The sequence below is a fragment of the Gymnogyps californianus genome, chromosome 4 (assembly GCF_018139145.2).
Source record: "Gymnogyps californianus isolate 813 chromosome 4, ASM1813914v2, whole genome shotgun sequence".
NCBI classification, from domain to species: domain Eukaryota; kingdom Metazoa; phylum Chordata; class Aves; order Accipitriformes; family Cathartidae; genus Gymnogyps; species Gymnogyps californianus.
Window position 1 is genome coordinate 56940102 of NC_059474.1, and position 18502 is coordinate 56958603.

Here is an 18502-nt window from a genome sequence, read left to right on the forward strand (position 1 = left end):
AAAGATGAACACATGCGAGACTACACTGTTTGGTGGGAAATTACTATTGTTCATTGTCTAAATGTATCTTCTGCTTATACATGACAAGTTTTGCCAGTCATCTTACGCTGTTGCAACTCAAACTGAAGTTAAACATCAGTAAGGGGGAAAAATATGAATTAAGTTGGAATCTTTAACTGACATTCAATAACTTCTTATATTGCTTATATTAAACTTCTTTTAATCTGTGGCAATATTAAAGTGTGCTATAAGGCATGACAAATTTTTATTTCTTAAATATGCTGACCTACAGAAAGAAAGCAATTCAGTTAGTTGATCTTATTCAGTGTTAGCTTTCACACAGATATGTTGACTATCATCAGTTGTTCTAAACTTCACATCACTTTTTCAATTTCTATTCTCTCAATAGAAATGACAGATATCACTTTGAACAGTTCACCTACCCCTCCAAATTTAACTGGTTTTGGTTTAAAACAAAGTGTTTCCAAATAGCTATCAGTACTAAGGATAGATTGATTTTATTAAGTTTATTACATACTTCCTCCAGCTGCTTTTTCAAATCTAGAATTTCTTTGCGATATCTCTTCAGGAGGGCATCATCATCAAGTACTTCATTGACTTTCGGAGTATTCTTCATTCTTTTGGCTGTATTGGCAAACTGGAAGAATATTCTCTCATGGGCAATAGTTAGAGAACAAATATATCAGGAGACTTACTCTGTCTCATATTTCCCAACAGAATTAAAGGGACAGTTTATTACATAAAGAGCAACGTATAATAAAGGACAAAAATATTTACATTTGCTTATTTTTCGTGTATTCTGAGCTTTGAAAAGGTAAGTTTTCTTTCCTTGATATTACTACCTAAAAAGTGAAGCCTAACATTTAAGCAAAAATATACGGAGTTATTTTTTATTTAATAAAAAGCTCAAAAGACCACCAAAAAGGAAGACAATCCTACTTAAAGAATACAGTTCATGAATAGTTCAATTACCCTCCTTTCCTGTAGGACCTGTCTAACATCTTGTATTAGCAAAGACTTGTAGTTCTAACTGTGTTTGGAAAAGGAAAATGAGAAAACAGAGGTTGTCTCCTGCCTGCAAGGTGAGAGAAGGAGCTTTGTTCCAACTGCCAGAAAGCTCTAGTTAGACGACCTAGTACAAAATGACAACTGGGAAAAGATGCTGTGTACAAAACAAATATTTCAAGTTCCAAGTCCACAGAGGACCTTTAGAAGATTCAAGTGACTACAGATCCAGCAGATTACGTTTTCCACCTCTTCAACGTGTCTACAATGAAGCCTTAAGTCAGAATAATGCTTGAAAACAGGTGAGAAGTTTTACCTGAAGAGTACTGAGTGTTTCATCAAAAGAAACAGGAGTAATTGTACAAATAATAACTGTCTTCGCATTTCCTCCAAGGGAGTTCTGCAGAATTCGAGTCAGCTTGCTGTCTCTGTAATTTATGAAGCTGATGAACAAGAGGGAAGAAAAAAAAAAGGAAGAAAAAAATCCATATTTTTGTATAGAAAAAAACAGTAAATATATTTTCTAGAGGTAATAGGTTATTTAAAATAGTTACCTACATAAAATAGGATTATATATAAAGGATTTTAATTTCTTAGTTTATTAGTGACTTATCTTAAAACAGGTATACAAACACAAGTGCTTACCCAGAAGGGTCATCACAAAGTTTTTTGATAACTTGACCCAGAATGAACAAGCTCCGGTTTATATTGCAGCCTTCTTTCAGTCGGACACCTAGGTATCACACAGTAATCTTTTTGATTTTTTTTTTTTTAATTTAAAAACAACATTAAGATACATTTTCAACCTGTCAAGCTTTTGTGCTGTTATGCTCAGAGGGATTATCCAAGAGTTAAGTCTCAAGTGCCACAATGCACTATGACCCATCAGCAGCCAGTATCAAATCCTTTATAATAGCCAAAATGCATCAAAATAAGATAGTAATCTATCACAAACAAACATTAATAATCTTTACATAGTAAGCAGCTGGGCTCATAAGAACTTTAATTTTGTTTCCTGTTTAAATTTTGCAAATGCCCATATTTACATGTTAAGTATAACAAACCAGCCTTAGATACAACTTTTAGGTTAGTTATTCCTTGTAAGGGAGAATATTAACTTGTGTTCCTCTCGGATCACTTTTTTAATGAGAAAGGCATTTTTGTGCACCTTCATGCTGTCACTGTTAACAATCAAGCTTCTTAGCTAGAGAGTGAGCCATCTGTTCACTCTTCACCTTTACATATTAGTCCCTACAAGCTTCTAATGATTTTTTACTACAGGTGAAACTTTACTGATTCATCTCCATTCTATTAGTTCAGTGCATGACTGTTGCTGGACCTGCTATTCTAGAAAAGCCATATTACTATCTAATTGTTTGCACTTTACAGCATTTTCAGTATTTTCCTGAGTAGAACCTGTCCTACCAAGGGGAAAAAGAGATTATTTATAAACAATAAGTAACACAACAGCACATAGATCAAATAATTTCTTTTCTACGATAGTCTCTCATAAGGGTTAATTGACAGAAGTGGTCATCAGGAGAGCCTCATTTAACACTCACCTTCAGATCCTGTTTGACTAGCTCTTTCACTGCCTGCCAGATCTACCAAGTTCTGCAAATTCATTAAATATTTCATAGGTTAGTTCTGAGGCAATTTAAATTTTAGATCCTCTTAATTTTAAATCTCTGCTAAGAATTTCATAAATTAAAGTTACACTTAGAAAAAAGAGGTCTGTCATTATTGGAAGTAATCCATAGCTACTACACACATACCAGCCAATACTTTCAAGGTACATAAGGACATGAAATAAGTTTGTATGAACTCTATTATACCACCCCGAACAGTATTTCAAATTTGCAGTGCAATTCCCCCTACCTTCAGTAACAAAAAGATAAGCATAGTTTCTCAATACAGAAGTGTTAACTACAGATTCAAGCCATAGGAAGCTTCATAGAATCACAGATCATCTGGTCCCATCTTTCATGGGAAAGAGAGCCTAGATAAGATTATCTAGCACCCTGTCCTGAATCAGCTGTCTCTCCTTGCCTGTCATTGTAGGGATAAGGAAAGGAAGAAATTAAATACCAGAGGAAAAGCCTCACTCTGAATCTGGCTCAAAGTCAACTAGAACTTTATAACATCCCATAATGATTTGCCTGAGCAAGTAGCCCTCACTTTAATTGGTTTCTGTTTCAGAAGGGTAAAATCCTGTACTAACTCCACCAAGCAGTAACAGACCAAAACGGCCAGAAAATACTCTCTCCCTGCCCCATCAGTAGAGGTTACTATAAAGTCAGTTGGAACAGAAAGACAGGGCAGAGGGTGGCAGGTGGTGTAAGAAGAGTAGATCCCATAAGCTATGGTGAGAAAAAGTGGGTAGTAGTTTGCTCAGATACTGCATGAGCAGTGTTTACATTCAGATCCCAGACCTTTTTCACACAAAGCCAGAACAGAAAGCTCCTTCCACAATGCATGTGACTGACTTAATGCTATTCCCAATTCTGAGTAAGAGTGCTCATGCAGATTTCAGCAAGCTCGAATGCTCTCATATTGATTTCATTCCTCCAGTTGATTTGGATTCTTTTCTGAGAATCAAGGAAAGGCTGTATAGAGAAGGCTTCAGAAACCAAAACAATCCTCTAGAGATCAGCAGTGTATTCCCCTCAGCTTAGGATATTTCATATACTAGTAATCCACCAAAGAGATGCTAAGTGGGGTTACTTTTAAAAAAAAAAAAAAAGAATCTTCTGGCCATTGCAGCTATAGGCCACATGTTCTTTTAACAACAACTAAACCTGAGGATAAGAGAAGCCTTAAGGTTACCCACTTTACAAGTTATTTCACTGGGCTTGTCAGTGGTCAGGAACAATTGTAGGGGAAGCTGTGTTTAACAAAATGCAAGAGCACTCTGACAACAGCCCCTTACACTCCTGGGAAAGGCATAACACTCCCCAATCCAGCATGAATTGTCTAGGAACTATTCCCATGTCGGAATTCCCTTTCGTGGGAAGATATCCTCTAGATAACACCCCAGGAGTCTCCCTCTATACAGATGATCAGAAACATGATTAATGCTTAAGAAATGTCTGCTAGAAGTTAACAACAAAGCATGCTTGTAATGTCATTATGAAGTAACATTATTCTCTCAAACAAGTAGTAATAGTAAATTCTCTACTTAAATGCGTATTTAATAACTTCTTGGAGTACAGCTTACCAAGTGGGACACCATCACTGCTCCATCACAGTTTGCATTTGCAGGGTCACTTCGTTCTCTGCTTTCAATGATCTAGAAGAAGAGGGTGCAATAAAGTTTTTGTCACTTTGAAATAAAACCCCTCCTAATAGTGAAACAGTTTTTACCATTCTGAAGATAGTGTGAGAACGGCTGCTGTGTTCATTCATTTTTGTTTCTCCGTAATGGCGATTTTCTGTCAAAAAGCAATATTAGAATACTTCTGCTTATATTCTGATAAACTGGAGATAACAGACAAAGAGCACAATTTTAAAACTATCTGAAAAAATTGATTTTTTTAATATAATCTCAAAGAGACACCCCATGATTCTAGATATACTCGATTCATCAATGCTTTTCTAAGATACCAGCTGACATTGGCTAAACAACTTACTCTCTCCTTTTCTGATCCATTCCATAACTTGTTCTGGGGCAACCACCACCTCTTCAATCAGATCTTCTACATATGTATTCCTCTTGAGAACAAAAACAGTAATAAATTTTACTGAACTCTAAAACTCACTTCAATACATTAAGTTAACATTACCAGCAATTACTATGGTATTTATTCCAGTTTGCTTCCTTCTTAAAAGGAAGCAACATCAGTTGAATGTCTTTTTACTCTGAACACAAGGGATGGGGAAAGTTTAGACCTTTATCAGAACTGCAGCCTAAAGGCACAAGAATCAGAAAACAGAGATCTAGAAAGTTTCCTAAAAATAAAACTGGTAAGGGAAATATCCTTCTGGACATTTTCTGAGGGAATCCAGGAGTATATTTCTCAGTAAATGTTATAAGGCCATAATCATACAACTGATAAATCTCCCTTCTTCCCAAGTTCCAAAAGCACTGATCATTTAGGGCATTGAAAGAAAAAAAACCACAAACAAAAAACCCACCAATTATTATTTACTACAAAACTTAATATTAAGAAACTGAAGATGGCACTAGTATAGATTTATTTTTCCCTACTGATCATCGTACTGAATAGTTCTAGTCTGATCGTTATTCTATGATTACAGTAGAAGAAAAGTGTATCTACTTTGTAGATGATATGAAGATGATATTAAAGTAACTCTGTATATCTGTTGAAGACTTCTAACACATTGAGCTAGAGGCTTAATATCATGTTTGTAGAAGTTTTGTTAACTAGACGACTCCCAAGTATTCATTCTCAAAGTTAAATAAAATATACTATCCTGGAAAACTTAAGGGATTAAGTCTACTTTTACAAACGTTTATAAAGATAAACCAGCAACAGCAAGCCCAGCTTCACTGTTATTATTCTACTAAATCAAGTGTCCTTCTGCTAATTCTGAAGATAACAATTACACAATTTGACACAGAAAAGTTTTCAACTAGATGCCTCTGAAGGCTTTATTTTTTTTAACTTCTTCTTTTACTCCAAGCAGATACAATACTTATACTACGTAACATCCACTTACATTAACATCCTCACGAATTCCCAGAGGCTTCTTTTTTCTGATATCACAAAGCAAGTCTGTAATGGTTTCATTGTAGATTTCCATGTAAGAAACCCTTAGCAAGAACTCTCTATCTGGAATCTAATGTTCAAAGAAAAAGAAAAGAAAAAAAAGACTAACCAATGAACACCTTTTAATGCAAGTATTCTTAACTCAAAGGTATATGTTTAGATATTGTTCCACAGATTTCTTTCCCCCCATCCTCTTTGCACATTAGCGTTTATCAATATAGCATCATTTTTCTTCTATCCCACCTCTTTCCGGCTGCATTAATGTATATCACTTTTAGTAGGTTATAAAAGTAAGATAACTGGCCTACAGAAGCATGACAATAGTTCTCTCACTTAAATGCCCTTTCCATATCTAATTTCCTCTTTCTTAGGCTCTTTCCTCTCTGTGTACCTAGTCTTCTCCCTTCACTTGCTTAGATTTACTTTGCTGCTGCTGCTTCTTCCCCTGCCTCCCTGGTAGAGAATACTGGGGTGAGGAAAGGCTGCACAACGGACTCAAGGACTACAGCACCACGGAAAGTTTTCTTGGCTTTAGTTACTTTTATAGACGCCCCCCTAAGGTACTCTGCACCTCCTCAAAGGAGCAGCAACCGTTTCAAAGGAGCAGCAACCGTTTCACGTAACTGATAATGATTACCTGAAATCCTCAAGGCAGAAGCAAGTGCTCTGCAGATGATGTTTTGGAAATCACTGTTTTAACTTATACCTTCTCCTTACTTCCTACTAGCATTGAGCAATTAGCCTATGATTCTTTTGAAAGCCTGAAATAAGTAAATTTAGTGTCATACTCTTCCCACTAAAAAAGTCTTTAATACTGTTAATTTTTTTAAAGTTTTAAAATAGCAGAACAAACACAAAGCTTCACTCTACCTTACCTACCACATTAATGAGTGAGCATCTATTTATACTTGTAATCCAGGTTTAGTACATTTGCAAGTTTAACAACCCCTCCCAGTTTTGTTCTGATTTGATTCCAACTGATAGAGTCCCATTATCTTTTTTTAAACCACTCTTTGCAAGGCTAGCAAAGCAACTGCAACTTATGGTCCAATATAAATTCATTTCCTTCATAAGCTCCTTGATACTAAAATTAACTTTTATGTAACTATGACAAATATTACTAGTCCTTTCAGTCACTTCAATTTAATGGAATTGCTCACCTCACAAATAACTTTGAAAACATGTTGAATTGCCTTAGGGATAATGCCCACAGAATCTTCATTTCCCATCATTGTGTATGTCTTCCCTGAAGCAGTCTGTCCATAAGCAAAAATTGTGCCTAGAAAGATGGTTAAATTTTACTAATTACTTATGAAATACATTACAAACAGGATTTAAACACAGTTTTAAAACTTACCGTTATAACCTTGCACAGCTGACTGTATAATTGGAACAGCTACACCTTCGTATAACTGCTGAGTGTTGTCACTTGAGTGAAAGACACGATCTTAAAAAAAATTAAAATAAAGCATGTGAATCCATTGTATTGCAAGTCAAAAACAAGCTGTCATTTTACTCAGTATTGCTGACTTCAAATCCAATAAATGGGTGTCAGATTGTTTGTAGAATAATTCAAACATAAAATGTAATTGTGACACTACTAACGCAGGATTTTTTTTAAAGAAATATTAACCCAGAACCAAGAAAGATACAATGAGCAGAAGAGAAGTCAAAAAAACTAAGAATGATGGACACAGTTAAATAGTCATCCCATTTAATCCTAAAACCAGTTATGGCTAGTTTATCTATGAGGATCGTAAGCCTGACAAGACAGGCTACTTGTAAAACTCCTAGCTTGGAGCATGCTTTTATTGAATCTATAACTTGGGAGAAATCTTTGCAGTGGCTACATTCATATTAGAGTGGATCAGTAGGAAGAGATTCAGAGTGATGCAGTTAGTTATGAGGACCTAACATGCACACTAGGCACTTTTCCATTTTGGGTTTGGTTTCCCCCACCCCCTTCTCCCTCTCTGCTCTGGACTAGCCCTAGTCTAGTCCATTTGTAACTGGAATTCCTATGAAAAGAATCCAGCTCATGTGTTCCAAAACCTCTCTACAGCATGAACCAGAACAGACAATGCAACATCCATCAGGAAGCTGACTTCAAAAGCACGTTCCTGGTACTGACTAAAACAGAAATCCTGTGTGCCCCAATAGCACTCCTTCAAAATTATGAAGTTGGAAAAAAAGTTCAGTGACGTTGCAAAAAGCTAAGGTCATTCACGTTAGTCGATACATTCAAGTAGTATGGCAACAAAGGTCCATGTAAGCATCAAAATAAAAAAAATACTATCATATTCTTACCATAACTGAATACTTTTGTACCATTCACTTCCGAAATAGTATTATTTTCACTTTTCCAGTGGAGTGACGCTTTATCTTCTAGAGCATTTTCTCTAAAATAAGAGATATTCTGTTAACTTCATTAGGTTAGGACTCTCCTCCTATAAAGCGGGTCTACCCCATTACCGCCAGGCCCTCTCTCCCCCAGGCCCTCGCCAGCCCCGTTTGTTCCGGCTCCCTCCTTCCTCCACGGGGACGGAGGAAGGATTTATGCCCCCGCCTCCCCCTTTTCCTAGGGCGGTAGCGGCGCCCCTGGGGGCCCAGCTGAAGGTGAGGGGGACACAGCAACACCTAGGGAAGCCGAGGGACCCCGAGGCCGCGGGCAGCACTGCGGCCTCCCCTCAGGCCGGGGGCTCGGGTGCGGCCCTCCCGCCTGGACGGAGCCTCACCTGGCGATGAGCGGCCGCACACGCACGCAGACCGTCACGGCTCCCTCGTCCGCCATCCCTGCGGCCGCTGGGCACGAGGCCGCGCTCCCGGGCACGCGCCGCCTGCAACAGGGAAGCCGCTCGCTCCTTTCTCGCCTGCCCGCACCCAGGCGAGCAACGCAGCGACCCAACCGCCGCCGGAGTTTGAACTTCTCCCGAGACCACTTTCTATTGGCCCGCGCGGGGCAGACGCCACGGCGGAGCGTACCACTCGCCAACGGCTGGCGAGGGGGGGCAGGGAAAGCGTAGTGAGGGATAGATGGCTGAACAGCCCCTCAGCTCTCCCAGGACACACCCCCGTCTGTCGAGAGTCCTGCGATGGTGCCGGCCAGGGCTGCGGCGCCGCGAGAGTGGCGCTCTGCGGGCCGCAGCGGCCAGCTGCCGGGGTACCGCAGTCGTCAGTATCGTGACGGTGCACTCGGCCAGTAACTTAATAAGCTGTCTACTGAATTTAAATAGTATGCTTTCACACATAAAAGTGACATTGTTATGTAATTAAGTTTATTTCTTTTGGTTTAAGTAAAATTTATATAGGTATTGAAGTGCGGGTTAGGAAAGCAACGTGAACGTTTGGTGGACGGTAGTTACTTAGTTCAAAGCGGTATTATTTTAGGAAACAGAAGCAGATTGTGTTTGCCTGTTCTTCTAAAAAAAGGCTACTGGACTGTGTTGTCTTCCAGGGAAGGCAATGCAGTCTTCATGCCAGTGCGGGTGGGCTTGGGGGACAGGGAGGGAGGGGAAGGTAGCTGCAAAGAAGAGCCTACAGAAAGCAAAAAAGAAGGGATGCTCCAATTGCGTTTCTTTTAAGGTCAACTAATGACTAATTTATGAAAATTCATGTTTAAACTTTTAAAGTAAAAATACATTTTCCCTCATATTTTAATCATCCTCCTCCTCTTCATCATCCTCAACGTCTTCCTCATCTTCCTCTTCCTCAGCTGCAGCTAAGGCTTCTTCCCTCGCAGCCTTGAAAGCCACTTCCTCTTCCAGAGTAGGGTCTCTTGCCTCAGTGATTTCTGGCCCGCTGGGGTATTCTGCTTGCACTGGCGGAGGCAGTGCGGGAGTGTGGTTCTCTGGGCTGTACTTGTGACCCCAGCCAAAGTAGATGTTATCAAATTTCCTGAGAAAGAAAAGTGAAAGGTCACACATTCTCCCCCCGACAAAATATCAGTGGACATACTGTCACGCTTCCTTACTCTGCTGTGCAAGAAGTCACTGTGGTGCCGATACCCTATAACAGAAGTATTTAAAAGACGGCACCTCTTTTTAACTGCTGTAACTGTTGACTAATACATCTTCCACTTGAAAATCTCCAAATGCTAAAATGATGAAGGCTGTACTCTGCCACCGCACTACATTGCAATACAACTCCAACTTCACATTGGTAGCATAGTGCCGTTTCTGACACCAACTCCAGTGCCCATTTAAAAGCACGTAGAGGTAATGACCATACCATGTGTAGTGGAAACGAACGAACATTAGAACCACAGAACGTAGCTGTTTTTGTAAAAATTACCACAGACTCAAGAATATAGGTTTTAAATCAAGGACTGTGCCCAAATACTAACTGGACATTTACATCCGTTACCTTTATACTAGCCTTTCCCATGATTATTCATTTTCAGTCTTAAATACGTATTTACTGTTGCTGTGCACATTTAAGTGGCCTTCTCCATCAGTCTCTGGAATAGTTAGAATTCAGTCAATGAATTAATAATAAAGCAACTTTGACTTCATTAGACAGGTATCTGTGTTTAGCACAGACAGTCTGTGTTGTAACCATGTCAACTAGCTACTCACTTGCCAGATGCAAAGGCATATGCTCCGGGCCATCGGTTAGACTTGAGGATTGCGACAGCGTATTGCGGGATCAGGTTCGTAGAAGGCTGAGCTGTCCAGGCGGGGATGTTTTGAATTCCTGGACGCAGCCAAACACACACAGCCTATGAATAAATTGACTTACGAGCCTCTGCAAAATATTTAAGACTGAGCTACGAGACTTTCACAGAATTCAAGCAACGGTTATATTAAGTTGCATGTCAGAAGAGCCAGAAGTCAGAAACAATATATGTAGGCGCTGTATTCAAACAGGTGGTTTGGATGTATGGGTAGGTTTATTAGCACTGGAATGCTAATAGAGCCACATACAGAAAAGATCATGCTCCTGAAATTCAATAGTACTCACCGCTGTTTCTTTTGTCAAGGACTTTTTATCACTTATGGATAAATTATATAGTTATATTTCACCTTGATCAAAGAATGGAGAGTAGGAAAATAATTTTCTATTGATGTAATCTAATATTCAGGTTCCCATATTCCCATGATTTGCTGCAGTAATATGCTACAGGATCTAAATTCTTATTTGTATACCTATGCATGTGTGTACATATATATATTTATTTATTTACACATGCACACACACTTTTTTTTGCTTAAAAAGATGATGGAAAAATAGCTGAATGTATTTCATGTAGTGAGCTGTCTTGAACTTGCAGTAGCCTGACAAGTCTGAAGTATTTTCTCCCTTTATTCTCAACAAGATTGTTAACTAGTAAACCCAATTATTTCAGTTTTAATGTCAACACTGTTAACCGTTTTGCTTTTGATCAATTTTGTAAAAGAATGTGCTTACCCTACAGGGGCAAACTATATTGCTCCATGAAGCGTTGGAGTCCTATAACTTCAAATATTTACTATCTAAATGCCAACATTCCTAGTGGCTCTATCAAAAACTTCATATTCCATGAAGAATACCTTCATCTTCAGAGAGTGGAGTGAGAAGAGGTGGTCCTATTTCTTGCTGTAGTTCATCTGGGTCCTCTGCTTTTTCTTCCTCTTCCTCTTCTTCTTCTTCTTCTTCCTCTGATTTTTGAAAAGGATTAAGCCAAACACAGCGACCCTATAATTGATACGGAAAAATATTAAATACATGTAACAATCACTGAAAGAATGCAAACCAGTTAAAACAATTGGCTCAGACACATACACATGGGGGAGGGGAGGGGGGGAGAAAAATATATATTCCATAATTGGTATATTGTTGGCAGAATATTGTATCCTCTTGGCAGGGCATTCCCCATATCCCTCATTCCTCCCTCATCCCTGCTTACTATTTCAGAATAACTTATACCTATTTCAGAATAATTTATACCTCTGTCATCAGCTTTTTCTTATTTTGTAGTCTTCAGTTCTTTGCCAGTTTGGTTTATATCCTTGCTAGACTACCAGTTACTGCAAACCAAGAGGCTTAACTTACGGACTTTGCCCCTTCCTTTTAAAGTCTGCCTTGTTATTTAGCTACTGGTCAGAGGAACATAACAAAATGTTCTTAAGATTCTAATGCATATAGATTTTATTTTTACAACTATTGTTTTGCTGGTAATAATTTTAAACCTTATTTCCTACCATTTGCCGTTATTTTACACTAGCATTCTTGAATTGGTAGACTGGCCAGCAAGTCATCCAGCAATGATCATCAAATTAGTAATACCTCTTTCCAGCACTAGCCTGATATCACAAGCTTTTAAGCTTTTTCATTTGCATGTTTCACAGCAGAAAGTAAGCAACAAAAAATAAACCAGAAGAAAACGTCAAATAAGTTCCATTTAGCATACAATCATAAGCTATTTGCATTTTAGCATCCTACTCAAGAAAAGAGAATTTAAAACATTTTGGTCAAGTAAGGACTTCAAAAGAGAAAACCTAATATAGAAGATTACCAGAAATTACTGTTATCTATCAAGGTCTAACTCCGTATTGTTATCTAAAGATAGGTTTCGATCTCAAGAACTGTCGTGGTTTAACCCCAGGCAGCAACGAAGCACCATGCAGCCACTTCCCCCTCTCCCCTCCCAGTGGGATGGGGAGGAGGATCAGAAAAAAAAGGTAAAATTTGTGGGTTGAGATTAGAACAGTTTAATAACTAAAGTAAAATAAAATATAATACTAACAATAATAATAAAAAATATAATAATAATAATAATAATTGTAATGAAACAGAATATAACAAAACAAAAGAGAAATAAAACCCAAGAAAAGATAAGTGATGCACAATGCAATTGTTCACCACCCACTGACCGATGCCCGAGCAGCGATCCGCCCCTCCTGGCCAACTCCAACCAGTTTATATACTGGGCATGACGTTCCATGGTATGGAATACCCCTTTGGCTAGTTCAGGTCAGCTGCCCCGGCTATGCTCCCTCCCAGCTTCTTGCACACCTGCTTGCTGGCAGAGCATGGGAAACTGAAAAGTCCTTGGCTTAAGATAAGCGCTACTTAGCAACAACTAAAACATCAGCGTGTTATCAACATTATTCTCACACTAAATCCAAAACACAGCACTGTACCAGCTAAGAAGAGAGTTAACTCTGTCCCAGCCAAAACCAAGACAAGAACACACCATTGAAAAAAGTACTAAACCTAGAAGGTTCCTAAATACATATATATAAATATATGCTATATGTAAATGTGTGCAACATATTTATATATTATATAGTATATCAAATGTATTTTCTGTAGAAAAATATTTCAGTCCAATACCATTTCTGGTGAATAGTTCAAATGTGCAGGTGAGGAGTGTCATTTACTTTCTGAAACCCTACGTGTACTACAGTGTGAATGGTATCTGAGGTCAATGTGAGCTATGCCAGAACATACCTGCTTTAGAATACTCTGTACATGGTGTACCCATGTGGAGAGAGAATCCACCATTTCAGCCACAGAAAGAGGCTGAAAATCAGGGTTTTCTTCATATGTATCTCTTCCTCCTCCCCCCTCCTCCTCTTCGTCTCCTTCCTCCTCTGCAAACTGGTAAAATCCAATGGGAGAGATCTGGGTTCCTGCTGAGATCCGAGCTATCTGTGCACGTAGGTAATTGGCCTCATTTCCAGGGAAAGGAGGAAAGCTCACAACAGGAGCATCCAGCCTACCAGTGAAGAACTTCTTGATTTTCCTGGCACAGACAATCTGGGCTGGCGTCACTGGAGGCAACTTCACCCAGGGTTTGCCTGGCTCATTACAGACAAAGTAGACATATTTATTAGCCCCAGTCCCATTTTCTTCTTTTGGGATGATGGGTGGGGGCTTATAGGTGGACTTTGGTGGTTCGTCTTCTTTTTCTTTCTCCTCATCTTCGTCTTCAACCTCACCCATCCCTTTCCCTCCTTCCTCAGTAACTTCTTCCTCTTCTATTTCCTCCTCCTCTTCCCCCTCATGGTACTGTACTTCAGCTACAATATAGTTCATCTCCAGGCCCAAAATTTTGCCCCAGAAGCGACAGGTCTGGATTGGCTGAACACTAATTAGTTTTTTAAGGGCAAGGAATATGTGATAGGATTCATCTTTGCTCAAGCCAATTCCTGTCTGTTCAAAATAAAAGGCTGTTTCCATCACATTAGGTAGAGGGGTCTCTCCCTGCGAAAGAAGATCCGGAGTTAGAGCTGAAGAATAGTATAATTATCTATTTGAAAAATTAAACATGTTATCCACTGAACGGTATACTTCACTTTCCTGTAGTGCCACTCCTTCTCTCAAAGTGCTTTGCAGACATTCATTCACTACATCTTCAACTATAATTTAGAAAAACTAAAAATGCCATTTTAAGGGTAAAGAACAGAACACAGATGAACTGCAGCTTTTAGAATACAGGATTTCAAAATTCAAACTCCTAATTACTGCAAAATAAGGAAAGTCAGAATTCTTACACAGGATCTACAAAGGACTTCAGTGCTAGGGCATGTCAGCTGTGTAAGAGGCCTTGATACCTGCAAACAGTGTCACTGTGTTTCCTTGTGTTTGTGCCAGATGCATTTGGGGAAAATATTATATATATTTTATATATTTAGACACCAGACCAGCAATATTTCTCTGGAGTGATTTTGTTCTTTTGAAAACCTTGGCATAAAGCTCCCTGCATTTTTTAAAATACTAGCTCCTGCTCTTACAGAAGTCCATAATAAGACTGCAGCTGGCTTCAGTGGAAGTAGAACTAGGCCAATAATGAAGATTTCATTAAGTATTTCCATTCGCTTTATCACTCTTCTCTCATTTCATGGGGGCAGGTGATTATGTCACACAAAGATATTAGAAGTTGTACACAGCAGGGTAGGGAATTTTGAAGAAGTAGTGCTAGTTTTGTATGGAATTTCTTTAGCTCCTCCAGGTTTCTTATATCAAAGCAAGATAGACAGGAGTATGAAAAATTCAAAATTTCTTTCTGAAATGCCCTACTTTTTTCCATTTTTACCATCGTATACTGTTACTGTAAAATAAGTAATAGGCTATGGAAAAAATGAAAGACTCTTCTGTTGTTAGTATTTGTATTCTGCAATGGCAGTTCATTTGAATATAAACTGGTAACTTCATATCAAAATCAACAACTTGTTGATTAGCTTCCCTTGGTTATTATAAGAATTCTCTTGATTTTTCATTGGGTATAAATGCTTCTGCATATAAGAAACTGAATACTGAAAAATCCCCTGTTTTAAGAAGTGGCTTTTCAATTCTAGTAGTTCTTCATTATAACCATATTTTTTTTTAGTTGGAGAAGGACAGACTGGAACCACAGCTGGAGCTAGAAGGATCACAAAATTCTCCATTCTCTATTTTACAGTAGCAGCTGTGCACAATATTCTCGAACTGGTGTCCAGAATTATGGTCACTTTAGGTAAAGAAATGTCACTTTTAGATAAAGAAAATGAATTTGGATGCAATATTCCATGCTGAACTGGCATATGGGAGATATTGTAAACTTTACTTTCTGTTCGTCATCTCTAGAACATCTATGATTTTAAAGGCTCAGGATATTAGATTTACTACAGGAAAAAATCCCAACTAAGTAACCAGATGGGTTTTCTTCTTCACAACTAGACACGGGACAAACTCAACTAGGAAGAGGGTACATGGTACTGTGGCTGCAATTATTTATATGATCGTGAGAGGCAATACTACAACGGAGACCACAACTTCCTCCCTTCCTCCTTTCCCTTCCCGCCATCCTCCCACCCATTCCCTGGTATACATGATATCTATTTTTCTCTGATAATAACTCACTATCTCTTCTTCTAGTTCTTCATTTCCTTCTCCGTTTGCCTTGAGGAACAAAGCTTTACGCTTTTCTGCAGCTTCAAATGTTGGAAGAATCTCATGTTCATCTCGAAGAGTGTCCATTTTTTTCTGAAACTGAGCCCACTTCACATCCTTGCTGATATTCTCAATTATGTCTACTGCATTTGTGGGCTGTTCATCCAGGATCTTTGTTAGCATATTAGCAAGATGATCATATCTGTCATATAAATGTAAATATTATTGGCCTACTATACAAAAGTCTTAGAATATTATGGTTTTAATATCAAAAGTAGAAGCTAGTCACCTGGAGCTTTGGAGAAGTCGTTGGAATAGTTAGATGAAAGGGTATCATGGAGCATTATGGGAAATTACTTGAAACTAGCCTGATTATAATATACTTAGGAGCAGTCCCACCTTCCATTTTTGGTATATACCGCACCTGCCTCAGGAGCTGAAGCTGAATTTAAACTTGCTCTTAATCAAATCAATTTCCCTTTGAACTCTATAAATTCCCTTAGGAATTCTGATTCTGAAAGATGTTGGACACACACAAGTATCACATAGCAATGAACTATTGCATTTATAACATATTCTCCCATTCTGTATATACCCCCCTGGTATCCCTCCCTTTCTTAACATAACCCTTTGCCCTTTTACCAACACTACTTTTCTCTCCACTCATACTTCCTACCCCTTTCAATTGTGTCCGTTTTTCAGACTTACAAGTTCAGGCCAGATGTTGTGCTGCTTTTCAGTAAATAGGCTTTTGCATTCTCAATTGCCAGCATTCGGGATTTGGGATCGGGTATCTGATCATCATATGGACTGTATCCTGGCTGATAAAGACCATAACCTGGTTCATGTGGCTGATAGGGGCCATGCCCACGTTCATAGGCTTGATAGGGATCTTGTCCTACTGCATATGTCTGATAGGCACTTTTTGGTTCCTGTGTTTGGTAAGGGTCTAATCCTAGTGCATACGACTGATATAAGCTTTGCCTTGCCTCCTGTGCCTGATGAGAGTCTTGTCCCAGCGTGTATCCCTGGCTGATGTTTGTTTCTGGCACCTGTAGCTTGTAAGAGGCTTGTTCTGCTCCCCGTGGATGATAGAGGTGTTGAACTGGGGTCTGTGATTGATACGGTGCTTGTCCTGGTGCGTGGGTCTGGCCGACATTTCCTCTTTGGTCTTGTGCTTGGTAGGGGTCTTGGTCGGGTGCTCCTGGCTGATAGATGCTCTTTCTCAGTCCTTGTGGCCGATCAGACCCTTGCCTTACACCCTGGTATTCATAGGAAGCTGGTCCCGGTTCCGACTGCTGAGGCTGATAAGGGTCTCGTTCAGGCTCAAACCCCTCAGAAGGCGGCTGCCTGGGGCCCCGCTGAGGCGGGTGGGAAGCGTATGGCTCGGGCCGGTCGGGGCTGTGTCCGGGCCACAAGTGCTCCCTAAGGCCTTGGTCCTGCCCTTCCCGCGGGACAGCCTGGGGCGGGGGTTCCCCGGGAGGCTCGGCCATGGCCTGGCCCGGCGGGTGCAGGCCGGGCCGGGGGCACCAAGCTGCCCTTCAGCAGCCGTCGGCTCCGGTCGTCGCGCAGCAACGGCCGCCGCCCGCGGGGCGGAGCATCGCCGAGGTAAACGGGCCGCCGTTGCTTGGGACGCGCCGGAAGGGGTGGGCCCGCAGCGGGTTTTCTGTCGGGACTCGGCACAGCTGCCCCATTTGTCTTCGCGCTGGGGACAGGGCAGCGGGTTGTCTGCTGCAGGTAGCAGCTAGAGCCCTTGGGGGGAGCGGCGGCGGCGGCGCCGCGGCACGGCGGGGGTGAGGGAGGCCGTTGAAACCGTTGGTGGAGGTCCGCGCGCCGAGGCCGGCGGTTGAAGCCGTTGGAGGCGCCGCGCGGGGGAGCCGCTCGGTGGCGGGGTGGCCGTCGGAGCTGCCGCGCCCGCTGCACCCGGGTGCCTCCCGCCGCCCGCTGTTACCCGGCGGGCAGGGCGGTGTCCCGTTTGCGTCGCCGCCCGCTGAGGAACAGCAGCTGGCTGGAAGAACGACCTGACTTCTGAGGGGGCCGCTGTCCTTGTCAGCCTTCCTCAGCGCCGGGCAGGACACGCAGCGGCTCCCTGAGGCGGCTGTCCCTGCGGGCGGGCGCGCGGGCCCCAGGGGAACCGCCGTGAGGGGCCTGGGGGCGCTCCTGCGGGGCTCGTTTCCCCCAGCCCAACAGATTCGGTGCGTTTGCTGGGTGGGAAACCCCAGCAAGCTGCCTGAGCTGTTACTTCTTTTTCTAGAGGGGTTTTCAAGCCCTGCTTGTTTCCTTTTATCATGACCCGCAAACCATGAAGTGCTGTTAGTATCCTGTCTTGAACGTCTGTGGTACAAGAATCTTTCAGATCTCTGCTGAGAGCAGAAGAATGGATCTTCAAAAGCTTAATTTTGATTTAAAAATAAATAAGTGACATTCATTTGCCTTCATTGCTTTCATTGTGTGCAGTAGAAAATGCAGTTTAATCTTCTGCATTTTAGTAGTGATATGCTGTTGCCGTAAGGTACAAAGTTTTTTCTTTTAGGAGGAGAAAAATATTGTAAAATCTGATAATTACTTTAAAAAATTGTATTCACAGATCCCAGGAAAAAAGCAGATGTAAATTAAGTTGGAATGAAGGTGTTCTGATAGAAAACAGTTTTGTCATGTGATGCTATCACTGTTAAGGAGACAGCTGGCCATAATGTGAATAACTTCTGTTTGCAACAGTATTCAAACACTAAAATGTGAAGGACAAATGTCACGTTACAGAGGAGGAACCTGCTAACTTCTATTAATTTAGTTACTCGAGATTTGTTTTACAGAAATATAGTAGTGCAGTGCTGTATGCTTTTGTAGTCCCATCAGGTATTATGTGCTACAGTGCTATCTACTTGAACAGA

General features: G+C 40.6%; 2 protein-coding genes across 2 annotated transcripts in view; both read right to left on the reverse strand.

Annotated features, from left to right (window-relative positions):
- CENPE (centromere protein E) overlaps nucleotides 1-8609 on the reverse strand; it is a 39040-nt gene extending 30431 nt beyond the window's left edge. Inside the window, exons 1-12 of the mRNA XM_050896038.1 lie at nucleotides 8492-8609; nucleotides 8064-8155; nucleotides 7114-7203; nucleotides 6917-7035; nucleotides 5707-5826; nucleotides 4656-4737; nucleotides 4390-4457; nucleotides 4244-4315; nucleotides 2589-2640; nucleotides 1672-1759; nucleotides 1343-1469; nucleotides 539-658 (exon numbers count right to left, since the gene is read on the reverse strand). Coding sequence (XP_050751995.1) covers nucleotides 539-658; nucleotides 1343-1469; nucleotides 1672-1759; nucleotides 2589-2640; nucleotides 4244-4315; nucleotides 4390-4457; nucleotides 4656-4737; nucleotides 5707-5826; nucleotides 6917-7035; nucleotides 7114-7203; nucleotides 8064-8155; nucleotides 8492-8547 — 1086 coding nt within the window. The 5' untranslated portion in view covers nucleotides 8548-8609. The remainder of the gene's footprint in view (nucleotides 1-538; nucleotides 659-1342; nucleotides 1470-1671; nucleotides 1760-2588; nucleotides 2641-4243; nucleotides 4316-4389; nucleotides 4458-4655; nucleotides 4738-5706; nucleotides 5827-6916; nucleotides 7036-7113; nucleotides 7204-8063; nucleotides 8156-8491) is intronic.
- A 406-nt stretch (nucleotides 8610-9015) lies between these two features.
- Nucleotides 9016-17104, reverse strand: LOC127016077 (radial spoke head protein 6 homolog A-like). The gene is made up of 6 exons (XM_050896406.1): nucleotides 16320-17104; nucleotides 15582-15813; nucleotides 13188-13943; nucleotides 11285-11429; nucleotides 10331-10448; nucleotides 9016-9650 (listed from the first exon to the last, which is right to left on the reverse strand). The coding sequence occupies exons 1-6, from the start codon at nucleotides 17102-17104 to the stop codon at nucleotides 9410-9412; spliced, it is 2277 nt and encodes a 758-aa protein (XP_050752363.1). The 3' UTR covers nucleotides 9016-9409.
- Nucleotides 17105-18502: the final 1398 nt, after the last annotated feature.

Excerpts from the sequence above, each read along its gene's own strand:
- LOC127016077 (XM_050896406.1), bottom strand. The coding sequence starts at position 17,104 with ATGGCCGAGCCTCCCGGGGAACCCCCGCCCCAGGCTGTCCCGCGGGAA. Across the intron at positions 13,944-15,581 it reads AAGAACTAGAAGAAGAGATA|GGAGAGACCCCTCTACCTAA; the intron begins GTGAGTTATTAT and ends CTTCTTTCGCAG. Across the intron at positions 9,651-10,330 it reads TATGCCTTTGCATCTGGCAA|GAAATTTGATAACATCTACT; the intron begins GTGAGTAGCTAG and ends TTTCTTTCTCAG.